The sequence below is a fragment of the Microchirus variegatus genome (genome assembly GCF_963457635.1).
Source record: "Microchirus variegatus genome assembly, chromosome: 23".
NCBI lineage: Eukaryota > Metazoa > Chordata > Actinopteri > Pleuronectiformes > Soleidae > Microchirus > Microchirus variegatus.
Genome location: NC_139824.1, coordinates 15,225,417 through 15,250,741, shown reverse-complemented (window position 1 = coordinate 15,250,741; position 25,325 = coordinate 15,225,417). Strand labels below are relative to the sequence as shown.

At 42.0% G+C, this 25,325-nt stretch overlaps 1 protein-coding gene across 1 annotated transcript in view; it reads right to left on the bottom strand.

Moving 5' to 3' along the window:
* Window positions 1-25,325, bottom strand: part of zcchc7 (zinc finger, CCHC domain containing 7) — a 40,805-nt gene extending 15,480 nt beyond the window's left edge. The window contains exons 1-6 of the mRNA XM_083909746.1: window positions 25,272-25,325; window positions 22,870-23,450; window positions 22,090-22,303; window positions 2,452-2,507; window positions 1,916-2,053; window positions 1,641-1,811 (exon numbers count right to left, since the gene is read on the bottom strand). Of these exons, the coding sequence (XP_083765872.1) occupies window positions 1,641-1,811; window positions 1,916-2,053; window positions 2,452-2,507; window positions 22,090-22,303; window positions 22,870-23,397 (1,107 nt within the window). The 5' untranslated portion in view covers window positions 23,398-23,450; window positions 25,272-25,325. The remainder of the gene's footprint in view (window positions 1-1,640; window positions 1,812-1,915; window positions 2,054-2,451; window positions 2,508-22,089; window positions 22,304-22,869; window positions 23,451-25,271) is intronic.

Genomic DNA, 25,325 nt, shown 5'->3' with positions numbered 1-25,325 from the left:
GAATATGCAGCATGGCAGCGACATAACTAAGCTGTAATTGCTGAAGTGTATCAATTAATGTGAACAGCAGCGTGTGCTGACCCTGGTCACTCATTACTACTGAGAGAGAGAGGAGGAGGAGGAGGAGGGGAGACAGGAAGGAAGAGGAAGGGAAATAAATACATGTAAATTGCATGTGCTTAGTGTTTTATTACATTTCCATTAGATAGAAATTGTTGCGTCCACAGGCTGAAGCTCACACACATTAAGTGTATTTGCAGCAGCACAACGTACTGTAGACGATACGGCTGCACAATTAATTTGAGCGAAGTATACACTACTGTTCAAAAGTTTGGGCTCACCTATACAATTTTTGTTGCACTTTCATCAAAACAGTTGAAAAAATGAATAGAAAATACAGTCAAATTGACAAGATTAGAAATAATGATTTTTTTTTTTAATTCAAAATAATAATTTTGTCCTTCAAACACAAGGGTTTTCTAATCATCCAATAGCCTTCTAACACCATTAGCAAACACAATGTAGCATTAGAACACTGGAAATGGGCCTCTATACACCTATGTACATATTCCATTGAAAACCAGATGTTTGCAGATTCATTTAATCTTATGTTCATTGAAAAAAATTTGCTTTTCCTTAAAAAATAAGGACATTTCTAAGTGAGCCAAAACGTTTGTAGCGCAGGTATAATTTTAGATTAATTATTGTCTTGATCGATCTTATCTTACCTTCTACAGACTAAAAACTTTACGGAATAATCATTTTAAATGTATTCAAAATCCTTTCAGGCCGACTGTAGTTTTCTTATTCCTTCACTACTAAGGTTCATATATCCAATTTAGGGGACATTCTTTATGTACATCGTTATATTATGTGTCCAACTTCATGGAACTCTTTTTATGTGATATTGTCGCTCTTTTCTCTATATATATTTTAATCAAAGTGGCTTTTCCCCACCAATTTTTGCAATCGACAAGTGTGTTGTTGAAATCTGTGACATTTTAATATTCAAAAAAAGCACAGCTGTAGCACCTGGGACTGTTCACAAACAAACAAACAAACAGGACCTTCCTCATTTTCTAAAATTGTCCCACAGACACAAGCGTCTGTTTTGAAGCAGTTAAGTTGTAAAGGGGTTACGTTTTTTCTTCTTCTTTTTATTCAGTAAAAGCACCAGCTCATAATCCACCTGTTTCTTCCCACGAGGGTTACGACGAAACTAATATCGTACAATTAATTTGAGTCGAGGCACACTCGAACTCATGTAGCACCTGCAGAAAAAGCCTGGCCTTACTGCATCCAAACATGAAACCATGACTTAATCTGTTTGGAGCATTTTTTCATGATTAAAACAAGATTTCTGATTGTTTTAGCTTCTTAAATGTGAATAATGTCTTTGTTTCTTTGCTCCACGTAACAAAGAAATCATTAAAACTGAATCAGTTAGGTTTTCTATGGACCAAACGATTCATCGTGAAAATAATCGACAGATTAATCGACTACGAAAATAATGGTTAGTTGCAGCTCCAGATGTGTAATGATCATTTCCACATATGATACTCAAAAATCTAAAACTTGCCTAGTTGGCTCCTCCTCCTCCTCTTATTTGAACAACAACACAGTGCTGTAAATGTACTCACGTCAAAGAAGTGTCCCTTCACGCCACAGCGATGACACTGCTTATGCCAGTACGCCCTCTCGATGCAGGAGGCGCTCATGTGACCGGGCAGGCCACAGTTGTTGCAGTGCCTGTCGGGACAGTCCCTCACCAGGTGTCCTGTGGTGCCGCACAGGAAGCAGGACGACAACTTCTGCACACATTCACACACAAGAGATAACGTTGGGATTTTAGCGTTCCTGTCGCCAAACGTCGTGTCATACATGATACTTGGCGCTCGGTGCAGTTGGAACTGACTTTGGGTTCGGGGCAGTTCTTTGAGAGATGGCCGGTCTTGTTGCAGTTTCTGCATTGGACATTCTTGGCAGTGTAGTATCTGTTGGTCACCCGCTGCAGCACTGGCCTGGCACCCTTGTCTTTGTTAAAGATCTGAGCCTGAAACCAAAGACATTTAAAGACAGTGTTACACTAAATGTCCTCCTTCACAACATCCATGAACCTTCACTTCTTTCCTTAAGTGAGCTTTAATAACGGCATGCCTCTATGTTTGTGAAAATCAGTACCACTACACTTCTCTCATTCATCAGCTCCTCAGAGTAACTCCGACCATCTTCTCAACACAGTCTGTTTGCATCTCTGCAATAACCTCATGCCAGTAAATTATAGGTCCTACAACCAACCATTTGTAATGTAAAAAAATTTAATTACAATTGCAATATTATGTTTTTGGCTGTATATATCTGCTTTTTCCTTTCCCTCCTGTTCAAAATATAAGTCTGTATCAAAGCAAATTTATACTATCAAACACTGTAAAGCTGCCAATTGCCACGTACATCTTTGTCCTTGTCAGAGACCAACCAGCTGCCATGTCCTTCTTCTTCTCCAGCATCTGGTGGAACAGAAAAAAAAATGCGTGTTTGAAGAAAAGTCATGAGGCTCAACAACACTTAAACTATTTTACAGTACAGTACAGATGGACAGAATGAGAATGATGGTGGAATCGGGTGTCCAGCCCTGAACAGAATTAAAAAAAAAAAAAAAAAAGAGCAATGAGTACAAGTACTTTTGTGTTGAAGAACTTAACTTTTGTACATTGTGGTTCGCCTGGATTTTTAAATGAGTGTGAACTTTTAAAGTTGAGAAGTGAAGAGTTTTCCTTTTTAAAACATGGAACCCAGAACTTGCACTGTGACCTATAGTGTACACCTATAACAGAAACACGCAAAAGTTTGGGGTCACTTAGAAATGTCCTCATTTTTTTCAATGAATATAACATTAAATGAATCAGAAATACACTCTATACATTGTTAATGTGGTAAACATAGGTGTACATAGGTGTATAGAGGCCCATTTCCAGTGTTCTAATGCATTGTGTTTGTTAATCGCGTTAGAAGGCTATTGGATGATTAGAAAACATCATTATTTCTAATCTTGTCGATGTCTTGACTATATTTTCTATTCTTTTTGTAACTCTTTTGATAAATAAAAGTCTGACTTTTAATGGAAAACACCAAAAAAGTGTATAGGTGACCCCAAACTTTTGAACCCTAGTGTATGCCAGAGTACACTTCTTCTCTTCCTGGATTGAAGGGTGATTTTTCAAATGTCTGATCATTCACGACTCAGGTTGTACAAAGTACGATACACTTATGTCTACGGCCTCAACTTATTTCTAAATCTTTAAACACAATAGAAAGACAAAAACAACCAAAATCTAACATTTTAGAGCAAATTTGCAGCTCTGTGAAAAGCCCCGAACCCTAAGGAGTAAGTTCAGTTTCCTGTCACAGACGATGTCACAGTGTGGGCCCAACACATCTGTATGAGAGTGGCACTAACAGCGCCCTGAGGGACACCAGTGTATTCTCCTCAGGCTCACAGAAGTGTAACTGACATCCAGAAATCATAACGTACACACACACACACACACACAGAAAAACACACACTCAGCATAAATTATATGCTGATAACAACGACCTGCATGCTTTCACAAACACATTCAGACACACCCACACACGACCCCTGCGATTAGATGCTCGACAGTCTTTAGCTTTTAGACAAACACGCTCAGACTTGAGCCATAATCAAATAGAACACTCTCCTTTCCACCTTTTCCACCTCTCTCTCTCCACCCAGCCCCTTATCGTTATTCAGCTCAGCCTCTCTCTCCTTGTTGTCTCTACCTCTTTTTACCACCCTCTCCTCCAGGGTGTGTGTGTGTGTGTGTGTGTGGCTGCAGTGGGAGGTTATCACCTCTCTCTCTTTTCTGTCAAACAAATTAAAATGGCTGCTGTTTGAATGGGGGGGGCTTCTTTTTTCTGCCATGACCTTCACCTTCCGAAAACACACAAATCCGTGTCGCTGTCGCGCGACAAACTCTTCAGGTGGATTTTGAGCTGAAAACGAGTCAATTATTTCCTGGAATGTGTCGTATACTTTTGACACGTCGCGTATCAACACGCTGTCCTGGTGCAAGGACAGCAGTTTATCCTTATCAAGTTTAATGTCGTGATGTTGAGTCACACGGTCTCTGCAGGTTTCAACAAGTCAAATTTAAGACTTTTTAAGACTTTTTTAAGACCATAATGAATACAATTTAAGACCTATTTCAAATCCATACTGGCAAAGAAAAGTACAAAAGACATGAAGGAAAATTGGACTTGCAATTTGGCTTAGCTGTGGGCTTTCATTAAGTTTTCTCCGCTGCTATGCTAAGCTGAAACACACCGCGGCGCGCGCACAGCACGCTAGCAAGCGGTGTTCGATAAATTCTCACCGTGCAGCACAGGTGGCCTACTTTAGTTCCGTGTTGTAGTTATGCTAGCGCATCCTCAAAAATAGAAACAATTAAAAGAGAGACTGAAGTTTATGCATGTTTTAAATAAAAGTAACGTTATAGATTTTTTAAAGACCTTTCAAAATTGTATTTAAGACCTTTTATGAGATTTTAGGAAAATTTAGGACATTTTAGGCCTTAAATTCAAATTATTGGATTTAAGATTTCTCAAGACTTTTTAAGACCCTGAGTCAATTATTTGAAGCTTTTTCATGATTAAAACAAGATTTCTGACTGTTTTAGCTTCTTAAATGTGACTATTTTCTTGGTTTCTTTGCTCCACGTAACAAACTGAATCATTTTGGTTAGTGGACAAAAACGAGACATTGGAGAACATCGTCATTTAAATCTTTCTGACATTTTATGGACCAAACGAGATAATAATCGACAGACTAATTGATTAGGAAAATAATCGTTAGTTGGATGCACAGTTTCTTGAAAAGAAGGCAAGAGGTGTGCATGATGAGTGTGTGTGTGTGTGCGCGTGAGTTAGTGACTCGACGAAAGTCGTTCCCAAAGCGTCTCCTGGGGGGGACTCCCCCCAAATAAAGAGCAGGAAGCTTTCCCTTAATCTAAGGGCCCCCCATCTCACCAACACACACACGGATAAAGGGGTGAAGCCTTTGTCACGGCCGAAGAATCAAACACATGGGGGGGGGGGGTGTTGGAGGAGGAAGAAGAGGAAGGAGAAGAGGGGAGGATTGGGGGGGTGTTGTCTGTACGCTGGGTGAAAATATGCTAATCAACGTTTGAGTGAGGCCCCCCGTTTGAGACCAAACCATCGGAGCTGCTCGCTCCATCGTGGCCCAACAGGATCTGAAGGCGTCCGGTTGAGTGTGGCATCTTCGAGGTCACAGTCCGACAATATTAAATGGTCTTCGTTATTCACCATATTCATTCGTACAACTCCTTAAATACAGACAGATGTGAGGATGCCCACATCTTCTCCAGGAAACGCTCACCACCCAAGTTCCACCCAATTTGGCTTCTATTGGACAACTTGTACATTATCACATCACTTTTGCCGCCGAGGGAAATTCAACACAGTCGCACAGAACACTGGGGACTGGGGAGACGCAGAAACAGAGGGAGAAGAAGAAGAAGAAGAAGAAGAAGAAGGACCCGGAGGGAGGAGGAAAGGGCGACAGATGCTACCTGTCAGTCTCATAGGTACACCCTGATTACTAGAAGATGAGGCGAAGGAGGAGGAGGAGGAGGAGGAGGCAGCGCGCCACTTCATCAGAGCCAGCAGAACAGCGGAAAAAAAACAAAGGAATTGTGTGTGTGTGTGCTTCAAGTCTGTCCCTTGTACCAGTGAGAACAGAACGGAAGTGTACGTGTGGCTAATGAACCATGAACAACCCAGCTCTCCAGGGGTAACACACACACACACACACACATGAATGTTAGCGGGTACATAAGCAACATCCTCCCTCATGGGACCAGGTCCAGACAGGGTGGTTTAAGTCTGATTACCTAAAGATCGAGAATGTCAAAACACACCGAGCCGTCCTGCAGTGTGGCAGTCTCCGCTGCTGACAACACACGCTCAAGCCTCGCCATGAACCGGTGTCCTCAAATATGTGTGTGTGTGTGTGTGTGTGTGTGTCATCTCCAAGCTGCTCTTCCCTCTGTCTTAGCAACAACAAAAACCTCAGTCTGGTCTCTGCTTTGCCCCTCTCTCCCTCTTCTTTCCCCTGTCCTGACACTTAAACAGGCATCACAAACCAGGCCGCCCCATTGTACCCTGCTGTTGACCGGGCCCATTAACACACCGACCGACCAGCACGCACACACACACACACACACACACACACACGCACACACACAAAAAAGAGGCCTTGCCCCCCAAATAGAGGTTATGTTTGATACTGAAGCGACAGAGTCGGATTAGCAACACTATACATGACAATGGCGAGGGTGGGCGGGAGTGTGTGAGTGTGTGTGTGTGTGAGTGTGTGTAGGGACAAAAAATGCTTCCTTTGTGACATCACCCTTGCTTTGCGAGCTTTGCCCTCTACAAGGTTAAACACACAAAAAAGGTTGGCTAAGTTGCACACGCACGCTCGCGCACACACACACAAATTTTTTCGTCAAATCCGCTCTTTTGTGCGACATAAAAGTTTCGGTCAAGGGTGCGAAACACAATGGCAAAGAAAGCAGACGCACAAGTGAGATGAAGCGGGGCGCGGCAAAGAGAGGAGGAAGGTCGCAATTCATTGAGGACGAGGCCGTGGATCGCACATTACATCACAATAAACAGGCCAGCTGAGTCAGAGGCAAACAGGTACACTACTGATCAAACGTTTGGGGTCACCTATACTGCAATGTTTTTGTTTTTCCATTAAAAGTTACAATTTTATTCATGAAAAGAGTTGCAAAATGAATAGAAAATATAGGAAAGACATTGACAAGATTAGAAATAATGACTTTGCTTTGGTCAAAGAACCAGCAAAACTGTTTTCAGCTGTGCTAACATCATTGCACAAAGGTTTTCTAATCATCCAATAGCCTTCTAACGCCATTAGCAAACACAATGTACCATTAGAACACTGAAAATGAGCCTCTATACACCTATGTACACCTATGTTTACCACATTAACAATGTATAGAGTGTATTTCTGATTCATTTAATGTTATATTCATTGAAAGAAAGTGCTTTTCCTTCAAAAATAAGGACATTTCCAAGTGACCCCAAACTTTTGAACAATAGTGTAGATGGGAAAAGTGGCTGGCAAAGGAGTTGGAGAAGTAATAGGCAAGTAAGTTACAAAGGATAAAATGGCTGTGAGTGTGTTCACCATGCAGGGCACAGATCGATAGCTTTACACGCCGATTAAAGATTAAAGCGCAGATTTTAATTAGCTTCATTTCATGCTATTTATTTAGCCATCTCCACAGGTCTCTCTGTGAGACACACAAGTGAGTCCAAACGTCCAAGAGGGGGCATAATTCAACTGAGGCGAACAAAGGAAAAAACATGAATTCATTGTTTCAAGGCCCAGTTTTGTTGTTTTGAGTAGCACTAACAATACTAGATAAACTAGGGTCCAAAGATCAATAAGTCAACCCTAACCATATACTGACCTGTGAGATGCACCGTTGCCAAATATTCAGTATAAGGTTTACGTGATGTTTATAGAGGGGAGTCCTTCAAATCATTCTCCTTTTTTTTTTTTTAAGATCAACAATGCAATACCCAGTCGCCTTAAATTGGAATGGAGTGGAATCAAACCCCAGGTGTTGCAGAGGGCCTGGGTCGACGGGGCACCCACTCAACCGACCGAGCCATCTATAGCGTCATTTCATGGTGTATCTGTTATACGATCATGGACCATGTATTGAATATCAAAGCTTATAGAGCTGCCCCATTGCGGACATCGCAAAATCCAGTCATGCAACCGTCGGAATCGAAATTCTCTGGAAGTTCAAATCCATGGACAATGGACATATATAACCGGCAACTTGTCATCTTAACCAGTTTTATTCAGATGGTGAAAAGGTGTTGGGAAACAAGCAAAGGGAACATTTTACTGAATCTGAGGGTCCAAAGGCAACGGGCAACTATCACAGTGCTGGGAATCCACAAACGACAGAATCCACTTGGAGTGCGATCACAGCTACACTACTGTTCAAAGGTTTTGGGGTCACTTAGAAATGTCCTTATTTTTGAAGGAAAATCGCTTTTTTCCAATGAATCTAACATTAAATTAATCAGAAATACACTCTATACATTGTTAACGTGGTAAACGACTATTGGAATATGTACATAGGTGTTTTGAGGCCCATTTCCAGTGTTCTAATGGTACATTGTGTTTGCTAAGAAGGCTATTGGATGATTAGAAAACCCTTGAAAACCCTTGTGCAATGATGTTAGCACAGCTGAAAACGGTTTTGCTGGTTCTTTGACGAAAGAAAAATCATTATTTCTAATCTTGGCAATGACTTGACTATATTTTCCCATTCATTTTGCAACTCTTTTCATGAATAAAAGTGTGACTTTTAATGGAAAACACAAAAAAATTGACCCAAACTTTTGAACGGTAGTGTATATCGTCCGTCAAGTTCTGGGATACATTCTGTGGATTTAAAGTCTGCAGGGAACACTGGTGCAAGTCATTTTTGCAAAAGCTATTCCTGCAACCACGGCTGCAGAAACAAGACCGTTTATGCTCTTTTCAACATGATTATTTTTAATAAAATATATGAAAATCTGTCTTCAATACAACTGGCACAAGAACACGAAACAATGCTCTGTTATTTGTAAGTGTCACATTGGTGAAAAAGGTAGAAAAACGAGCACATGCCATCACCCGTGGTCCCTGTTGAATCTGCCTTGTGTTCGACCATCACACGTTTCATCACAGCCTCTCTCTCTCCTCACCCCCCACCACACACACACACACACACACACACACACTCTTGACATGTTGAGTGTTCACCCCCTGCCAGCCCCGTGCCACCCTCCTCCCCCCGTCCCCCCTTCACCCTTCTTCCACGCCATGTTGGCAGCCAGGGCAGGGGCAGGTGGCCAAACCTGTCAGTCAGCGCGCCGTCGCCACGCGGCAACACCGCAGACACCAATTACCGCACAGCAGGGGCGCGGCCTGGCAACCGCATGGCAACCACATGGTCCTATCAGGGTACACAACAACAGGGACCAAAGAAGGCCAAGAAAAGTGAGCGATGCTGTATGTGTGTATGTGTGTGTGTGTGTGAGGCAGAGAAAGCGAGATTACAGCGGAATCATGTTCAAATTATTCCAAACCGAGCCAGTGCACGTCCGCGGGTTTGACAAAAGACAGGTAATCATCGGCTCTTTTTAATATCCGTTAACGGTCTACTTAGTGTAGTTGTTGAATTCACACACACACACACAATTTTTAATCTCCATCTATCGGTTGATGATTATTATTATTATTAAACTCAGTATGACCAGTCTCATTATGCATTATGTTCAGAAAAAAAAGAGGCCAAATTAAAAATTTGACTTGTTTACTTACCCTTTAATGCTTGGATGGGTTGTAGCAATGACAACAACGACAAAAAAAAAAACAGTCGTATTGATCAAACAAAGACTTGGTATCAGTTAATAACAGTGACTCAGACGTGGGCGACACCATATTAAAGTCAAGGTTTAAAATACTGATGTGAGATAGTGGTGATATTTCATGAGTTTGGTCCATAAAATGTCAAAAATTACTAAAAAGCGTTGATCGTTGTTTGTCAAACCTGGAAATTACGATGTTCTCCAATGTCTTGTTTTTGTCCACTAACTAAAATTATTCAGTTTTTCATGATTTCTTTGTTATGTGGAGGAAAGAAACGAAGGAAATATTCACATTTAAGAAGCAAAAACAATCACAAATCTTGTTTTAATCATGAAAAAAGCTTCAAACCTATGATCAAAATAGTTTACTATTAAATATGTTATGTTTTTAAGAAACACGACCAAGTCCAGTACAGTAAAATCTGTATCTCTATGACATTATAAGGCCAGGCGATAATGAGAACAGAACTTAGTTATACGACTACCAAGTATGGAGAGCAGATTATTAGATTTATTTAAATGTCCAGTGAAGGTGTAGATCAGCAGAGCCAGCGTCAGTCAACAAGTGTTTGGTCTTTCGGAGCCAAAGTCATGCTTTTGTACCGCGTCGAGAGAAAAAAAAAAATCGCGCTGATAACGCTGATTATTCTTGGATGTCCCTTTTGTTTTTTCCGCAGCTAAAACACTAACGCGGCAGCACACAATAATGTCTGTAAGGAGGGAGTGGAGGGTGGTGGGGGGGGGGGGGGCACACACACAAATATATTTTAATAAAACCAGTGAGTTGCAACCTCAATTTCATTTTGATGAATTTCCTCCTGCGGGAGTGTGAGCCAGGCAGTGGGCGGGAGAGCGGGAAGAGGGGAGGGGTGGACGGGTGGTGATGGGGCTGCGAGGCAGATAGAATTTTCCTGATTGTTATTTTTGTTATTATACACAGACAGAAAGAGGAGGTGGAGAGGGGGGGCAGATAAATGGCGTTGGTTTATCTGAGGCGTTTTGTGGAGCGCTCCATTATCGGGCAGGTTTGGGCACGTCGAGGGGGTTATTTTTCCGAGGGATCTTTGGCCCCGGTAATTAAGCTCCATTCAGCAGGCCCTGTTCCCCCAAATTAAAAATTTGTCATTAAGTGGAATTTACCATAATGCCTTTTTATCTGCCGGCGTTTCAGCAAAAGTGTGTGCGCGCGCGCATGTGTGTGTGTGTGTGTGGAGGGTAGAGGTGAAGGAGGGGCAACAGGAGAGGCCAACCACACACACACACAGTAACATGAATGCCCATGCACACACATTCAGGGGAAAATTGAAAAACTGAAATAATCCTGGACAGCAGCACACATTTGCATGACCGAGCACACACACACACGCGCACACACACACACCTTTCAATCCTTCAAATCCTCAGCCTTTGGGGTAATTAAATAATGGTGCTTTAAAGTTTTAATTTAGATTTGGCTTTTTCCTCCTCCTACTGTATGCTCACACACACACACACACACACACCTAAAACAGACCGTCGCAGACTTCATCCCGGCGAGATAGCCCTCCACGGGCAAAGGTACGTTGGAGAGAGAGAGAGAGAGAGAGAGTAAATGATTGCAGAGCAGAATCTCTGTGTCTCTACAGGCTTTATAAAACAATACAATTATTAGTCTTTAATTAGAGCCGTCTCTCCACGGGACAGGGCTGCAGACAAAGAACAATAAAGGATTAGATGTGGAGCTCCTAATGTGGCACCTTTTATCATCCTCATTCAAATACGCCGCATAAACGCATCCAGTGTTCATTTTGACCTGGACCGAGTTGTTGGTTTACGAGTATTTGAACGAATTACACTGCGCTCCGAGCATGAGCCATACATGCAATCTTGTGTGTCTACGACATGTAGACTATGATTGAATTTAGGCATGGACACGTGTGGTCCAGTTGAGTTCTTGAAAGACCATGTTGTCATGTAATGTTGAGAAAACGAATGAATTTAAAGATGAAGTAAGTAGTTTATAGTGACATATTGAGGAGAGGCTGAAATTTACAGCAATGAACTGCTCCTCTGCTCACCCCCTCCCTTCCCTGAGCGCTACGGTATCCTCAGCCGGTCAAATGTCGTCCTCGTGGTCTTTGCGCGCGTACGGTCAGGTACTGGTGTTCCTTTATCCACTGTAAAATATGTGTGCTAGTCCATTCTAAACGCGTAAAAAGATCCGCTCAGGACTTCCGCTACAAGTAAAGCGACGCTTGATTTGTTCTCTCGCGTTTGTCCTTACAGGCAGAAACATTTCTGGCGGCCAATGAATTACAGTTGATAGTTTTAATCCAGGAGCTACTAAGCTTGTTAAATGTTTATTGGACATTACTGGATACAGACCAATAAGTGTAAACTGTACAACTGTATTTACTATGTCATCAAATTTTGGATGACATTGTGACACAGTATAGTATGACGTTTTTGTCAAATTTTGGACCAACATTTTTTTCCCCAAAAAATTGTCACATTTTGGACGACATATGACATTTTGGTCAAATTTTTTTTCAAAAACTTTCCCCCCAAAAATTGTCCATTTTTGATTGACATAGTATAGTATGACATTTTTGTCAAATTTTGGACCAAAATTTTTTTTCAAAAAAATTGTCACATTTTGGACAACGTAGCATTGTATGTCGGTTTTGTCAAATTTTGGACGCCATAGTTATTACAAATGGGATTTCTTTCAGGTTTTTTTTCTTTTTTTTTCCTTTGGCGGCCCTCAGTCCAATGTTGGGTTCCTAAATTGGCCCTCAGGTATCAAAACTTTGAGAACCCCTGCTTTAACTAATTATTGGCGAATAAAACATGGTCCTAATGTGGCAGAACCCTCATTTCTGAGGAAGTGATTGAGTTCAGGGCTCAGATTTGAATTGTGGTTGAGTTCAGGTTGAGGATAATGCTTTGTTTTAGTCAGTGCAGTGTGTGTGTGTACTGTGAAACACACATTTGAGTGTTGACGTGTGAAACTAAAAGTAAAGCCGCAGCATAAATATTGGCGATTGAGAGAATGGAGACTTTGGCCACTGTCACAGGAAAAGTCCATCTGACTTAAGATTAACACTTAAGTCTCTCTGAACTGAACACCATCTGACACTGAAGTTGGGTGGGGGGGGGCTACAAATAAGAAGAGCAGATGAGGAGGAGGAGGAGGAGGTTTAAAAAAGGGAAAGATGAGGAAGAGAAGCAGAGGAGGGGTTAGACAGATGGCAGAGGTTATGCCTGGCTGACGGGGAGGAAGCTGTTCTGGGTGGTGTTTCAGGAGGAGGAGGATGGAAGGATTCACCACCACTCTGTCCTCCTCCATTCCTGTCTCTTTCTGTGCCTCACAAATGCATCAAACCCCTGTTTGGATACGATCGTCTGACGTCGGACGAAAGTTGATTAATTAGATCTTCCAAACATCTGACTGGCATATAAAAATCTAAATAGATAGAGCCAAAACAACAATATGCTGTCAAAATGTGCCAAAGTATCGTGGGAGGCAGGGAGAGGGAGAGAGACAGAGATAGGGGGTCTTATTTACTGTCATTTAATTTGCTCCCTTCCACACCATCCATCCCTTGGTTTTTCTGACAGGTAATAAAAAGCAGGAGGCTTTTCCCTGACAAGCCCATTTGAATTTGGATTGAATAATATAACTGTAAGGTTTCCCCACATAACTATCTGTCCAAGCGTGCAGTGGTGCACACACACACACACACACACACACACAGCCCCCCTCAGCCTGCCAGGGTGTGGGTTTTATATAGTGTGTGTGTGTGTGTTCATCTATAAACACAGGTACTGACGTCACTGCAGTTAATGCAACGACAATAACGCGCTCCTGAAAGACGCCGCGACGCCACTTCTCTGCGACTTTTCCTTCCCGACTGTCCAAGATCGCTTCATCCCTACCTCTTCTCGTCTAACCTCATTCACTACTCCCGCCCTCCCCTCCCCTCCCTTCCACCACCTCCACCTCCTCGCTCTCTCAGTAGCTACTGAAAATCCCATTCCCCGTGGGGCAGGGCTAAATTGAATTGCCGTGTTTATATGAACAACAGGGCCGTTGCTTTAATATACCTTAGAGTTTATGCCTAATGCCTCCCCGCTAATACCGCCGGAGCTCGCTGTTTTTGTGGTCAGTAACGCTGTTGGTAACATCTTAAGAAAGTTATCTGTGTTTAATCACATCTCTAACAGCAGCCCACAGTATCTCCTTCTCTACAAAGCCATGAATGAAAAGAAAAGTGCAACAGAAACGGAGGAAGATTTTTTTTTTTTTTAGATTAGTGACTAATACTGAATAAATATCCAGAGATTTGGTTGAGGTGGCTCGGTCATGCTCGTCGACCTGCAAACATCCTCCATTTTCTCTCTTCTTCTTCCCCCATCCCCTCCTCTATTTTCTCTCCCCACTGTCCCTTCTTCGACTTCAGGTCTGTGTCAGCCTACAAAAAGGGCCACAGTACAAAGAGGAAAAAAAAAGGAGGCTGGAGACACTCTACCCAATTACTATTGATCAGGCAGCACTCGGATGGAGGACAGATACGCGCTCACCTGGCAGCCCACGCAGGACGCACGCTGTCGTACGAGCGCACAAACACACACAAATCTCTGTAGATGTGTAAAAAAAATGTTTTACGGTTGCAGCGAAATCATCTTAAGTTACATTGAAGGTGCTTTTTAGGATATTTTCGTCAGAATAAATTCAGCCTGAAAGCAGAATTCGCTGAAAAAGACAATAAATTGAGGCATATCCTTAGTTCTTTATCATAAAATCTTAATCTAGAAAATTCCTTTTCCTTATATATATTTATATTTTATTATTTACTGTACTTACTGAAATGTTTCAACTCGGTACACAAGGAAATTAAGAAATCTACCTTTAATCACGACTGCATTCATGCCTGAAACTAATTGAAATAGAAACTTATATAATTTAGTTTTTGAAATTACTTCTCAAATTTGATGTCTTGGGAGACTAAATCCTGTTTTTTATATTTAAAAAATAAAATTATGACATTACTGAACCTATGTTGAACTGGAAAAGTCCCATTTAGATTGAGAATGTAATTTTATGGTAAAAAAAAAAATGAAACAAGATAATAACAGCAGTGATATTCAGAAGGAGAAACCTGAAGACCTTGAGACATCCATGCTATTCTATTGGAAAAAAAAAAAGAAAGAAAAGATGACGTACAAATTATATACAAAAACAAATAACTTCCAAGTACCTTTAAGAGTTTGCAAAGTCTAATTATATATGCATATTCTCACATTAAAGGGATGTGAAGAACTCTGAAGAGTGTCGTCTGTCGAAGCCTATGTCGAAATATCAATGACTAAACTCCCCTATGAGTTGGTAACTATCTCCTTCACTCTGATTTTATCATCAATAATTAATTTTCCCGACTGCGGCGTTATCGGGGCCACTCGCTGCCAGGATCTCGGCAGCATCCCATAATATAACCCTAATCCCCCGGATAGAGGGTCGGCCTAGGTGTGCTAATGCACACAGGGGAAAAAACGTGCATGAGCAAGAAACTTCACACTAGACACAACAGATGTGCATTGTAAGCTAGTCAAACCAAGGAAAAGCTGATATTTACTGTTATTACAACAACATTACGTTAGCTCGTGCATTAGCCTATAGCATCAGAACCAAATCCTGCAAACTGGGCCTTGCAACAGCTACGTAACCACCGGGATTTGGACACGTTCTACGCAAGGATGGATCGGAATGGGAGGGAAAAAGGAACGGGATGACTGACGGATGGATGGATGGATGGAGTTTAGTCAATAATAAAATCCTTACACACAGGCATCGTTTTCCTGTTATTATTCAAAATGCATTCAAATAAAACAGGTGTTTTTGGTCACAACTGGCATTTTTCAAAGAAAACAAGAGCAAACATTTCTAGCACCTTTAGCCGTGATGGTAAAGGTACCTCTTATATCAGGACAGAACTACAACTGGAACTGTTTTTGTAGTCGCTGTACATTTTTATATTGCACTGCAGATGTGGGCCTTATCAGAGAAAAAAACGTTTGCCTATATCTCCCATGACAACCGCTCGCCTCTATAGCACATAGCGCCAAGCCAAACACATAAATCCAGGTATTTAAAGGACTATTAACTGGCAATTGCTCAGAACCCTAAAGGGACTTCTAATTAGTGTTTTATTGAAGGCGGGTGTAATGGAAAAGGTCAACCAATTCAAGCTTTACATGACGCATACACGTAAGTAAGCATTATAGAACAGCGCAAATTAGCACTCGCACAAAGACAAGTAAAAAGATGAATGAAAAAACGACAGAGGCGGAAATAGAAAGACGAGTGGATGAGGGACGGACTCGACTGACAGAAACAGCGGTTAGTGCCAACTAAGCCAGACCAGGCCCAGCTGGTCCCTGTCTGAACAGCGCTGTTAATTAAGAGACACGGGGAGAGGCCTTGGAATGGCCACGTACACATTGCCAGGAGCCTCTGGAGAGAGGAAGCTGCTAAACAGACACACTGTGCCTTGTGTGCTACACTGGCAAACACACACAGAGACACACACACACACACACACACGTGCACAACCGTCCTCTGGGACCTTGTGAAAAACATTGCCTCGCTATTATTAGGCAACTCTTTGCATATCGTATCGGAGTGAGAGCGCGAACCCTAAACGCACGTCTTTGTGCGTTTGGGCTTCTCTCGCTCATCCTGTTGACTGTTAAACTCAACTTCTCATTCTGGAAACGAGACAAAAAAAAGGGGGTTGAAAGAGGTGATTTTATGGATCCATTACTGCCCCAAACCCCCACGCTGCTTGCCCCCCACCTCCTCCTGTTCCTTATCCCAAAGATGTATTAATATTAATACACATCCCTCCAACCTTTTTCCCCTTAACTCCTCCATTTCCCCCCCCCCCCAAAAAAATATCACCACCCTAGGCTACCAGTTAATAAAGCCCTCTCAACGACCCCTCCCTGCCCTGAACGCCAAGCAAAGACAATAAGGAGAAAAAAGTTGTCCGGCCAAATAAAAGAAGAGAAATTAATACAGTCCCAGGGGACGCCCATCTGTCCCACTGTCAGCCCCCTACCCCGACAATAATTTGATTTCCTATTAAGTGATTGCTTAATTATAATGAATTTTATTGGTAATTGTAATTGACATTTTTTCCCTCCGCTAGGCCTCCTTTTCCTTCTCTTTTTTTAAAAAAGGACGAGACAGGAAGTGGAAAAAATGCTCAAGGGTTTGTTTTCACGATGGTGCAAATGAGGCAAAACAAAAATATAATATTGTGACATTTGAAATGATGTTACAGTCCCACGGCAGCACATGCAGTGTTGGATAAAGGTGTTGAGCCCGAGTTTTATTTAATCATACATGAGTGTGTGTTTTTCTGTGTGCGTGGATGTGTGTGTGTGTAGCTGTTGTATCCTGTAGCTTCAGGGCACAAAGTCAGCCTGCTGCAGGTCTCCTTACAAAAGAGATTCCTGCTCTCAATGGAATAGCCTGGTTAAATAAAGGTTAAAGCTGAGAGTGATTCTGTCTCACACACACACACACACACACACACACACACACACACACACACACACACACACACTAGTCTACAGTAGGAACCCTCAGGTCTCCAGTTTATTATGCCTTTCTCCAGGCTACAGTTACCGCGATAGCAAAGGTTGTGCGCTTTTGTAAAAGACAAAAAGAAATAATAAAAAAAATAAATACCCGCCACTCCTGACAGCACATTTGAGCTTTCAAAATATATATTTATATATATACAAAACTATAAAACCACAATTCACCGGCATCGCGTGAAAAGAGAGTTTTCCCCATTTAACATCACATTCTTTTTCTATTCGAAACTAAAGACGGTGAAACTCTGTTCCAGTGGGTCAAGGCACGGTTATTGGGTTCACCTCAGGCGTGGTGAGGCTGACACCAGCTCTCACACACTCACACACACACACACAGGTTTTTAAGATGCACACACCTTCACACTCCAACACACTCGACATCCAATCTTGCATTTCACCTTCACTTTCACTCAATGGTCGCTTCTTTTTTTCATATACATTAGGTAAATCAAGTCTTTTTTAATACGATTATTACCACTATATTCCACAATAAACACATTTCAAATCACGACAAACAAAAACTAAAGACTAAAAGACTAAAGCTGAAAGACTGCTTCTTGTTGGATTATATTTAAATCACTTACAGTGAAGACAAAAACAGTGAGCATTAAAACAAATGAGCACCTGCAGCTGCGACCACAGAAGCCTGTGGGTGTTTTTAGTCAAAGTTTCCAGGAAAAAAAAGCAAAAAAAGAAAGAAGAAAGAGTAGAAAGAATTGCAGAATTTTCATAGATTATTCTGACAGAGATTACTTTCAGACAGGATGACGACTCGTCGTACCAGATGCAGACGGATACGATGTGAACGGAACAAAGACTAGAATTAAAATACTTATTTAACTGCAAAGAAGAAATTACTTTAATAACTAAATTCTCTACACGGCAGTGTTCAAATTACTTGTATAATGATCAATTGGTTAATTTCAAGTTGGATCAGAGGCATGGGGAAAAAAATGTAATACTTTCGACAAGCTAACCAGTTGTTTAAGTGTTGTAAGCGAGGTTTTTCGGCTGTAGAAAGATCGGTGGTGCTCGTAGAGCGGACCGACAACCAGCGCTGTGATGTCAGCGTGTGCACAGATTCATTCTGATATCACAGCCTGAAGACAAACTGGGCCTGACTGACAGAAACACCATGGCTGGTCCTTTTTCAAGCCCCGTCTCCTCCACTTTGGCTTAACCACTCTCTCTCTCACTCTTTATCACCGTCTCCACCTCTGCCTGATGCTGAGCCCTGCTGTCCGTCCATCCACAATTAATCATTTCTGTGGAAACTGATCTGTTTTCTTTTACTCTATTCTTCGCTTAATCTTTCAGGACAACACGGTACGACATAGCCTGTTGCATTTTAAAAATAAAAGCAGCGATATGAAAAAGAAAAGTGCAATGAAAGAGGAAAACAGCACAGCATCATACATACAAGTCGTTAAAGATGCTGACCCGCAAAGACCATATTAGGCAACGTAACCAGAATGGGATTTTTCATATTTCACAGAAACGGCTGATAAAAAAAAGATTTTTATAAACATTTCTGCAATTTATTTTGAACGCGCTAATATTGGACAGAGCAGCCACGTCGAATTTGCATAACCTCTGTAAAAACTGGATAATACAAGTCAAACTATGGCACAGCGATTTCATGCAGAGTGTGTGTGTTTGTGTGTGTGACTGTGTGTGTCTGTTCAAACACACTGTGAGGTAGAGTGGGTGTGGCGTTACACCTCGCGTGGCACTGGGCAGCCAAGATAAGAGCTGATCCTATCCATGCCTCCCTTTCTGCAGCACCTACCCGCCCACCCACACACCCACAACACACACCGAAACACACACACAGACAGAAAAGCCTTGTGTGGTACCCAAAATGCCAGTGTAATCTCTTTAAAATCCCGATACCCTGAACATAAAGGACTCATAATCGCGGCCACAAACACAGAATCCATATTTCATATATCTGTTCAAACTGGAGTTACAATGGAAATAGTCAAAGGCCAAATGAGGTTTCACTGTGACAGGAGCTGCAGAGGAACACACACACACACACGTAAAGGATGAAAAGACGTGGCGGCGACACTTGACCCCAAGTTGCTGTGCAGACAGTGTGTGAATGAGTATGCGAGAAGGTGAACGAGTGTGGTGTAAAGTACAAGACTATAAAAATACAGACAGTTTATCAGAAGAGAAGAGAGCTTACCTTCCTCCCTCTGTGAAACAGAGAGATAACCTTTTGGTTCAAACACACACACACACTCACAGTCTCTCTTCTCCCCTTCTTGAAGACTTTCTGTGACACACACACTCGGACACACTCGTGATATGATCGGCCACCCCGATAGCGAGCCGGAGCCGACTCTCTAAGCCTCAAACAAAGTTTGGTGTGCACTGACCAAGACCGAGGGGACAAAAAAACAAAAACCTGAGAAATGGGGGCGACCACCGAGTGAAGTTTAACCACTTGTGATTCAAGTTTAGCTTCAGCACCCCCCCCCCCACGCCTACACCCAGTATTAATTCACATGCATGTGTGTATATATACACACACACACACACACACACACCTCTGGGGTGGGAGAGGCACTGAGCTGGATTTTTGGGAAGCTCTTCTTTTTTCTGTCTCTTGTTCCGTCTGGTTGCTGCTGCACGGCTGCTGGACAGCCAGACGGCCCTCGTTCATCCCCCTTCTCTACTATCTTTTCTCTCCTCCTCATCCAGATGTGCCACCCAACATCTGCTCTTTACATCCAGGTGACACACACAGCCGCTCGAGCTTCGTATGCGATATTGTAGATTGTAAAAGTATGTGAACAACTGACACCATGTAGTGGTGAAAGAGAGAGAGCATGAAAGGATTCAATTTCTGTGGGTGAGAGCGGGGGGGGGGGCTAAGTGTAGTGAATGTGATTTGATGGGTGATGCTGAGATGGGGTTAAGGCGTACAAACACTATTAGTCACTGCTACGCCAACTTGTTACTCACAAAAACAAACGTGAAAACAACACGAGGCACATAAAGAGTAAACACACACATAGCCTAGTCCTTATATTGCTGGTAACTGTAAAATACAATGCAGAGATATAGCTACATATCAATGACCTAAATATGCAAAATGTGTGATAAAATGTCATCAAAGAGTTCATTAACAACATTTATTTGAATTATCCAAGCTCTGCTCAAGTTTAACACCCATTTCTGTGGGCATATAAGTGAATATGTTTATTTTTTTCAATGGTAAATGTCTATATGTGTTGATTGCACATGTTAAATCAGTGTGTTAATGGTCTCAAGGACTGTATTTATTATTATTAATCCATTTAAGGGTGTGGTCTTTTATTACAGGCAAGTGTATTTAAACAAATACATTTATGAATGTGTGTTTTATAAAAGTGAGGGTTATTTTTTTGGGGGGGGGGGGCAGAAGCTATGGCAGCCATTCTATGTATTTAATCCAATAAAAGACCAAAACCTAACCATGTGCAGCCCTGTCTGCAATTCTAAGGCCTAAAAATATAAATATAAATATAAATATATAGATGCATAAAGTACTGGATGTGTTCCAATTAAGTGATTAAACGCATTAAACTGCATTAACTATATGTGAAAATTCAAACTGTACGGTCATTACCACATTGCTAATAAGCGACTATATAGTTCCATTAAAAAATAAATAGAGAAAGCACTCCTCAGTGGCTGCTCGCCCGGTGTCTGAAAGGTTTATACTCCCCAGAATCTGGATCCTTATCCAACCACCAAAACCTACATCCCCATAACATTTAATCTAAATCCATTCTTTACTTTTTGCTGCTCACAGACAGACAAAAAAGTCCTTAGTCTGACAACTTTCAGATGAATAAACATTTGGTGAATTTGCACCGCAGCGTTTCATTACAACCAAAGAACATGCGTCTCATTCATATGTTCAATTTGTCTCTGGGCTGGAATTTAGCAGCAGTTCCTGTTGAGATGAATGGTTTTGATCTTTTGTTTTCATCTTTATCTTACATCTATTTAGGGAATACCTTTAGAACCGTTGAGGCTCGTCCCTAAAAATGTCATTGCTTTCATTTCTTTTCTTTTTTTTTAATGAAAAAAAAGAGACCCCTTCACACCACACCCATGCCTGCCCCCGCATGTGCAGACATGAGGTCAAGCTCCAAAGATCACAGAGAGGAGCCAGACGAGAGAGAGAGAGAGAGAGACACAGAGACCTAAAATCCTCCTTGCCTCCCAAAAAACCCAGGCCAAAAACCTCGAGCCTTCCCACCAACTCCAGGCCCCCTCCTTTAGCCCAGTTGTGTGTCAAGGAGGCAGTGGGCACTCTTGCAGAAACATCAGCCCAGGGAAATTCAAATGAGCAAGAAACAGTGAGAAAGAGACAGAGGGAGAGAGCGAGACGGGGAGAGAAAGCACAATAGTGAGTAAGAAAATGGGATAAAAGAACGAGAAGGGAGAGCATTAGGTAGGATAGGAGGGAGGAGGAGGAGGGGGTAGAGAAGCTGGAGAGAGGTTGCTGAGGCTGCAGGTTAAGATAATGTGTAGATCTGGAGAGATTTGCCAGCAACATTTTTATTCATTTTTTGATTACTCCCATCTCTCCCAACCTCACCTCCCCTCTCATCTCCTGCACTGTTGTCTCCCCATTTGTTTGTTTTAGGCATTAGCGTCGTGTGTGTGTGTGCGTGTGTACGAACACATGCATGCTGATTAGAACTGGAATATTTCATAAACATAAATATTCACACGCTCGCACAAAGCTGCGCGCATATACGAGCAAATAAATAACACACACGACTGTAGTTAAAGATGGAAAACTGGGCAGACGGTGTCAGGAATGCTAAGAGAGCACACATTTGTAAACATGCAGACGCGGCTGCTACACATGGTATATACAATCCACTGCTTCTTTTCTCACACACACACAAAGTATCCAGAACACAAAACACACACCTGTATTGCCGTCAGATCCTCCTTCCAGGTTGAGCGAGATGGACTGGTCCTCGTTCTGCTTCCCTCGGCCCAGGATCATCCAGTTCTCCAGACCGTCGGAATCGGAGGATTCTGATGGCGATTCCTCCGATGAGTCGAAATCAAAAGATGAGTCTGAGCTGCTGGAGTCCACGGTCACTGGCTCACTGAGACTCCTCGTCTTTTTCTGGGCCCTCTACGAGGCCAAAAGAATTTAAATTCATAGGGTCAATAGAAGGCTTTCAGGTACATATATCCAAAGATTTAGATGCCTCATGTCAATCAATGTCAATCAGTGAAATACTTCTACATTTAAGGGCTGTACTGTAAACCCTCAGTATGTCTTACCATGCAAACAACCAAAAACAATACTAGATACAACACTCAAATAGAATTCTTCCTCATCGCATCCATCCAATCCATATAATCCCATCCACAACTGCATAAACTAAACATTTTTTATAATGGTCACAGAAGGAACAGGCTGTCTGGATTAGCCAAGTTCAGAACAGGATTAGAATTTATTCATGCCGTCATACGACAACAAATTACTGTTTCCGAGAGCTGTAAAAAAAAAAAGTGATTTTTAGGAAAAACTACACCATTTGTAAAAATAACATCTCCCTGGGAACTAATTAAAAAAAACTTGTAATACTTAATAAATCGACATTTCTAAAAATCTATTTTACAGAAAATAATCATTTATTAATCCTCTGTTATACAGCAAGCAAGTGTTGACCAATAAATTGCACAATAAATTACCTGCTGTGCTGGGGTGGACGTCTGCAGCCGGTGTTTGCTGCGACCCTTCAAGCTACAGATGCCCTCATCATCAGCAGTGTCATCCTCCGAGAGGGAGATAACGTCCGGGCTGGAGTCGATTACGATGACTTCCTCAAAGCGAGAGGATGCTGACGAACGTCGTCTTTCAGGATCACTTTTCTTCTTCGTCTGCTTATCACGCGTCTCCTCCTCCTCCTTACTCTTCTTGTTCTTCTTCTTCTTCATCATCATCAAGTGTTCCTGTACCTCGCTGATATCAGGTGACGGAAGTTCCTGTTTTCTGCCGGCATCTGGAGCCTTCTCGCTGCCCTGGCCTGCTGTGTTCTCATCTCTGCTTTCTTTTTCCCCCTCCTCCTCTTCCAGTTCCAAAGCATTAGAAGAGTAGTGGAGCTGGCTGTAGAGGTTGAACTCCAGCTCGCTGTTGACCTCTGACCCCTCAGAGTCTCCGTCTTGCTCTTGGTAGAGATCATCCTCCAGCTCCTCACGGTCTTGATACAGACAGTACATGACTGTAAGACGCTCACGCCCGAGTCGATGGTGACCTCAGTGGTTGAAGATGACTGCAGAGATAGACAAATGAGTTTGTTAATTTACTGTAAAGTACCTTTCCATTAATAATCCAAAAGAGCAAAGGTCAAATTGGCCTTACTTTTAAAGCTACTGTATGATTTCATTCAACAGACATTTTTCTGAGGACTTCCAAGTCCGAGTGATTCACAGTTAATCTCATCCCTAAGTAGAATTACAGCTTTACAGTTACAGTTCACCCGAATCTTCGGTTTTGTTCCAAAAACCATAAGGGCTTGTTAACAAAGCAGAGAGAGAGAGAACACTGTCCAGTTGCGCTCAGGTTTTTATAATCTGGATCCAGGTTTATCATCCGTCTGCTGCTGATTTAACACTAAATATAATTATGTTCAATATATTAAATATCTTCTTATTACACTGTAAAACTTACACTTGATTGTTAAATTTCCAAAGCCCTATCTTTTTCGCACACACACTCACACAGAACAGAGAGGAGGCATTGGCCCATTGCTCTGTCCAGTCCTGCGTGTCTGTGCCATGATGGTTGGAGATGATTGGCTCCCAGACCGCACACACTGCTAAAACACCATAGTCAGTCACAAGCTGTCCTCCCGGGGATTAAAGGGACACAAAGGAGACTCTGGGGGTGAGGGGGGTGTGACAGTTTTAAAGCGAAGCAGTGGACATGGACCTGAGATCTGACAAATGCCCGACTGTGTCTTACAGTGGTAGAATTTTAAGTACTGTACAGTCACGGTCCAGTAACACAGGTGTTAATCTGACTAATGAAAGCACTGCTCATGGTCAGAAATGTGTGAGGAAACTCGTCATACTTTATCTTGTTATCTATGTTACATCTGTGTGAGGAAAACTGAAAAATAGTTCCACTGGTACAAAATCACCACGGGGATACTGACGTCCTGTATTGATTAGGTTTCCTTGGACTTCTCTACCTCACAAAATGTCAGAAAAAATAGTGTAGATTTACTGCCAGCACTGTTTCTGCCAGATCACAGGCAATCAACATTTAGGCAGGGTGATATAATACAATTACAGACACTTATTTTTAAGTGTGCAGGAGTAGGGAGTACATGGCTGAATGTCAAATGTGTGCATGGGTACATGACTGTGAAAAGTTTGGGAACCACTGGTATACTTTATTGTCATTTAAGAAATGATGTATTTTATTTAGTTATTTAATAGAAGTAAAAGTTTAATTGAGTTTCTTTTACACCGTTTTTGTGCAGTGTCTGCTGTGCAACAATGCACTTTTTGTATTTGGGATTAATGAATGAAATACCCTGTTTGTAGGAGAAGCAACTAGAGAAAAGATCATGAGTAAATTTAAAAGATGTAAAGAGCTTCTTTTGTGATTTTATTTAGTTGTGCTAGAAAGAAGATATGAAAGTGGAAAGTCACATGTGCCATTATACTTACATATAGACAGAATAGCAAAAAGTAAATCCGTGTTTAGTTAGCATGATGGCAGCTGTGGCTAGCTTACGGCTAATGAACTAGCAGGAGAACGGGGGCAGAAACAATAGCCGTTAAGAGTCTAACAGTCATATATCTGAAACTCTGTTAGCGTCAACATACATGGGGTCTTAAAAGATGTCACTGAGCAGCGATTGTTTCACGTTAAATAGACATTTGGACAGGCCGTGGTTAGCATGTGACCCTCCTGTCTGTCCACGTGTTTAACAGCAGCCGCTCAGATGTAAACAATGGAGCACAACTGTCACCAAAACGCGTCAAGTTAAACAAAGACGAGGCCGAGGTCGCTCCACTCGAAGTCTCCTGTGTGCACGTATTGCGTATGACACATGTTTGAAATGTCACAAGGCAGAACTCACCTCTGGAGACAAAACTGGAGCCGAAACAAGTGCCGAACCGGCTGTCTGTCCTCC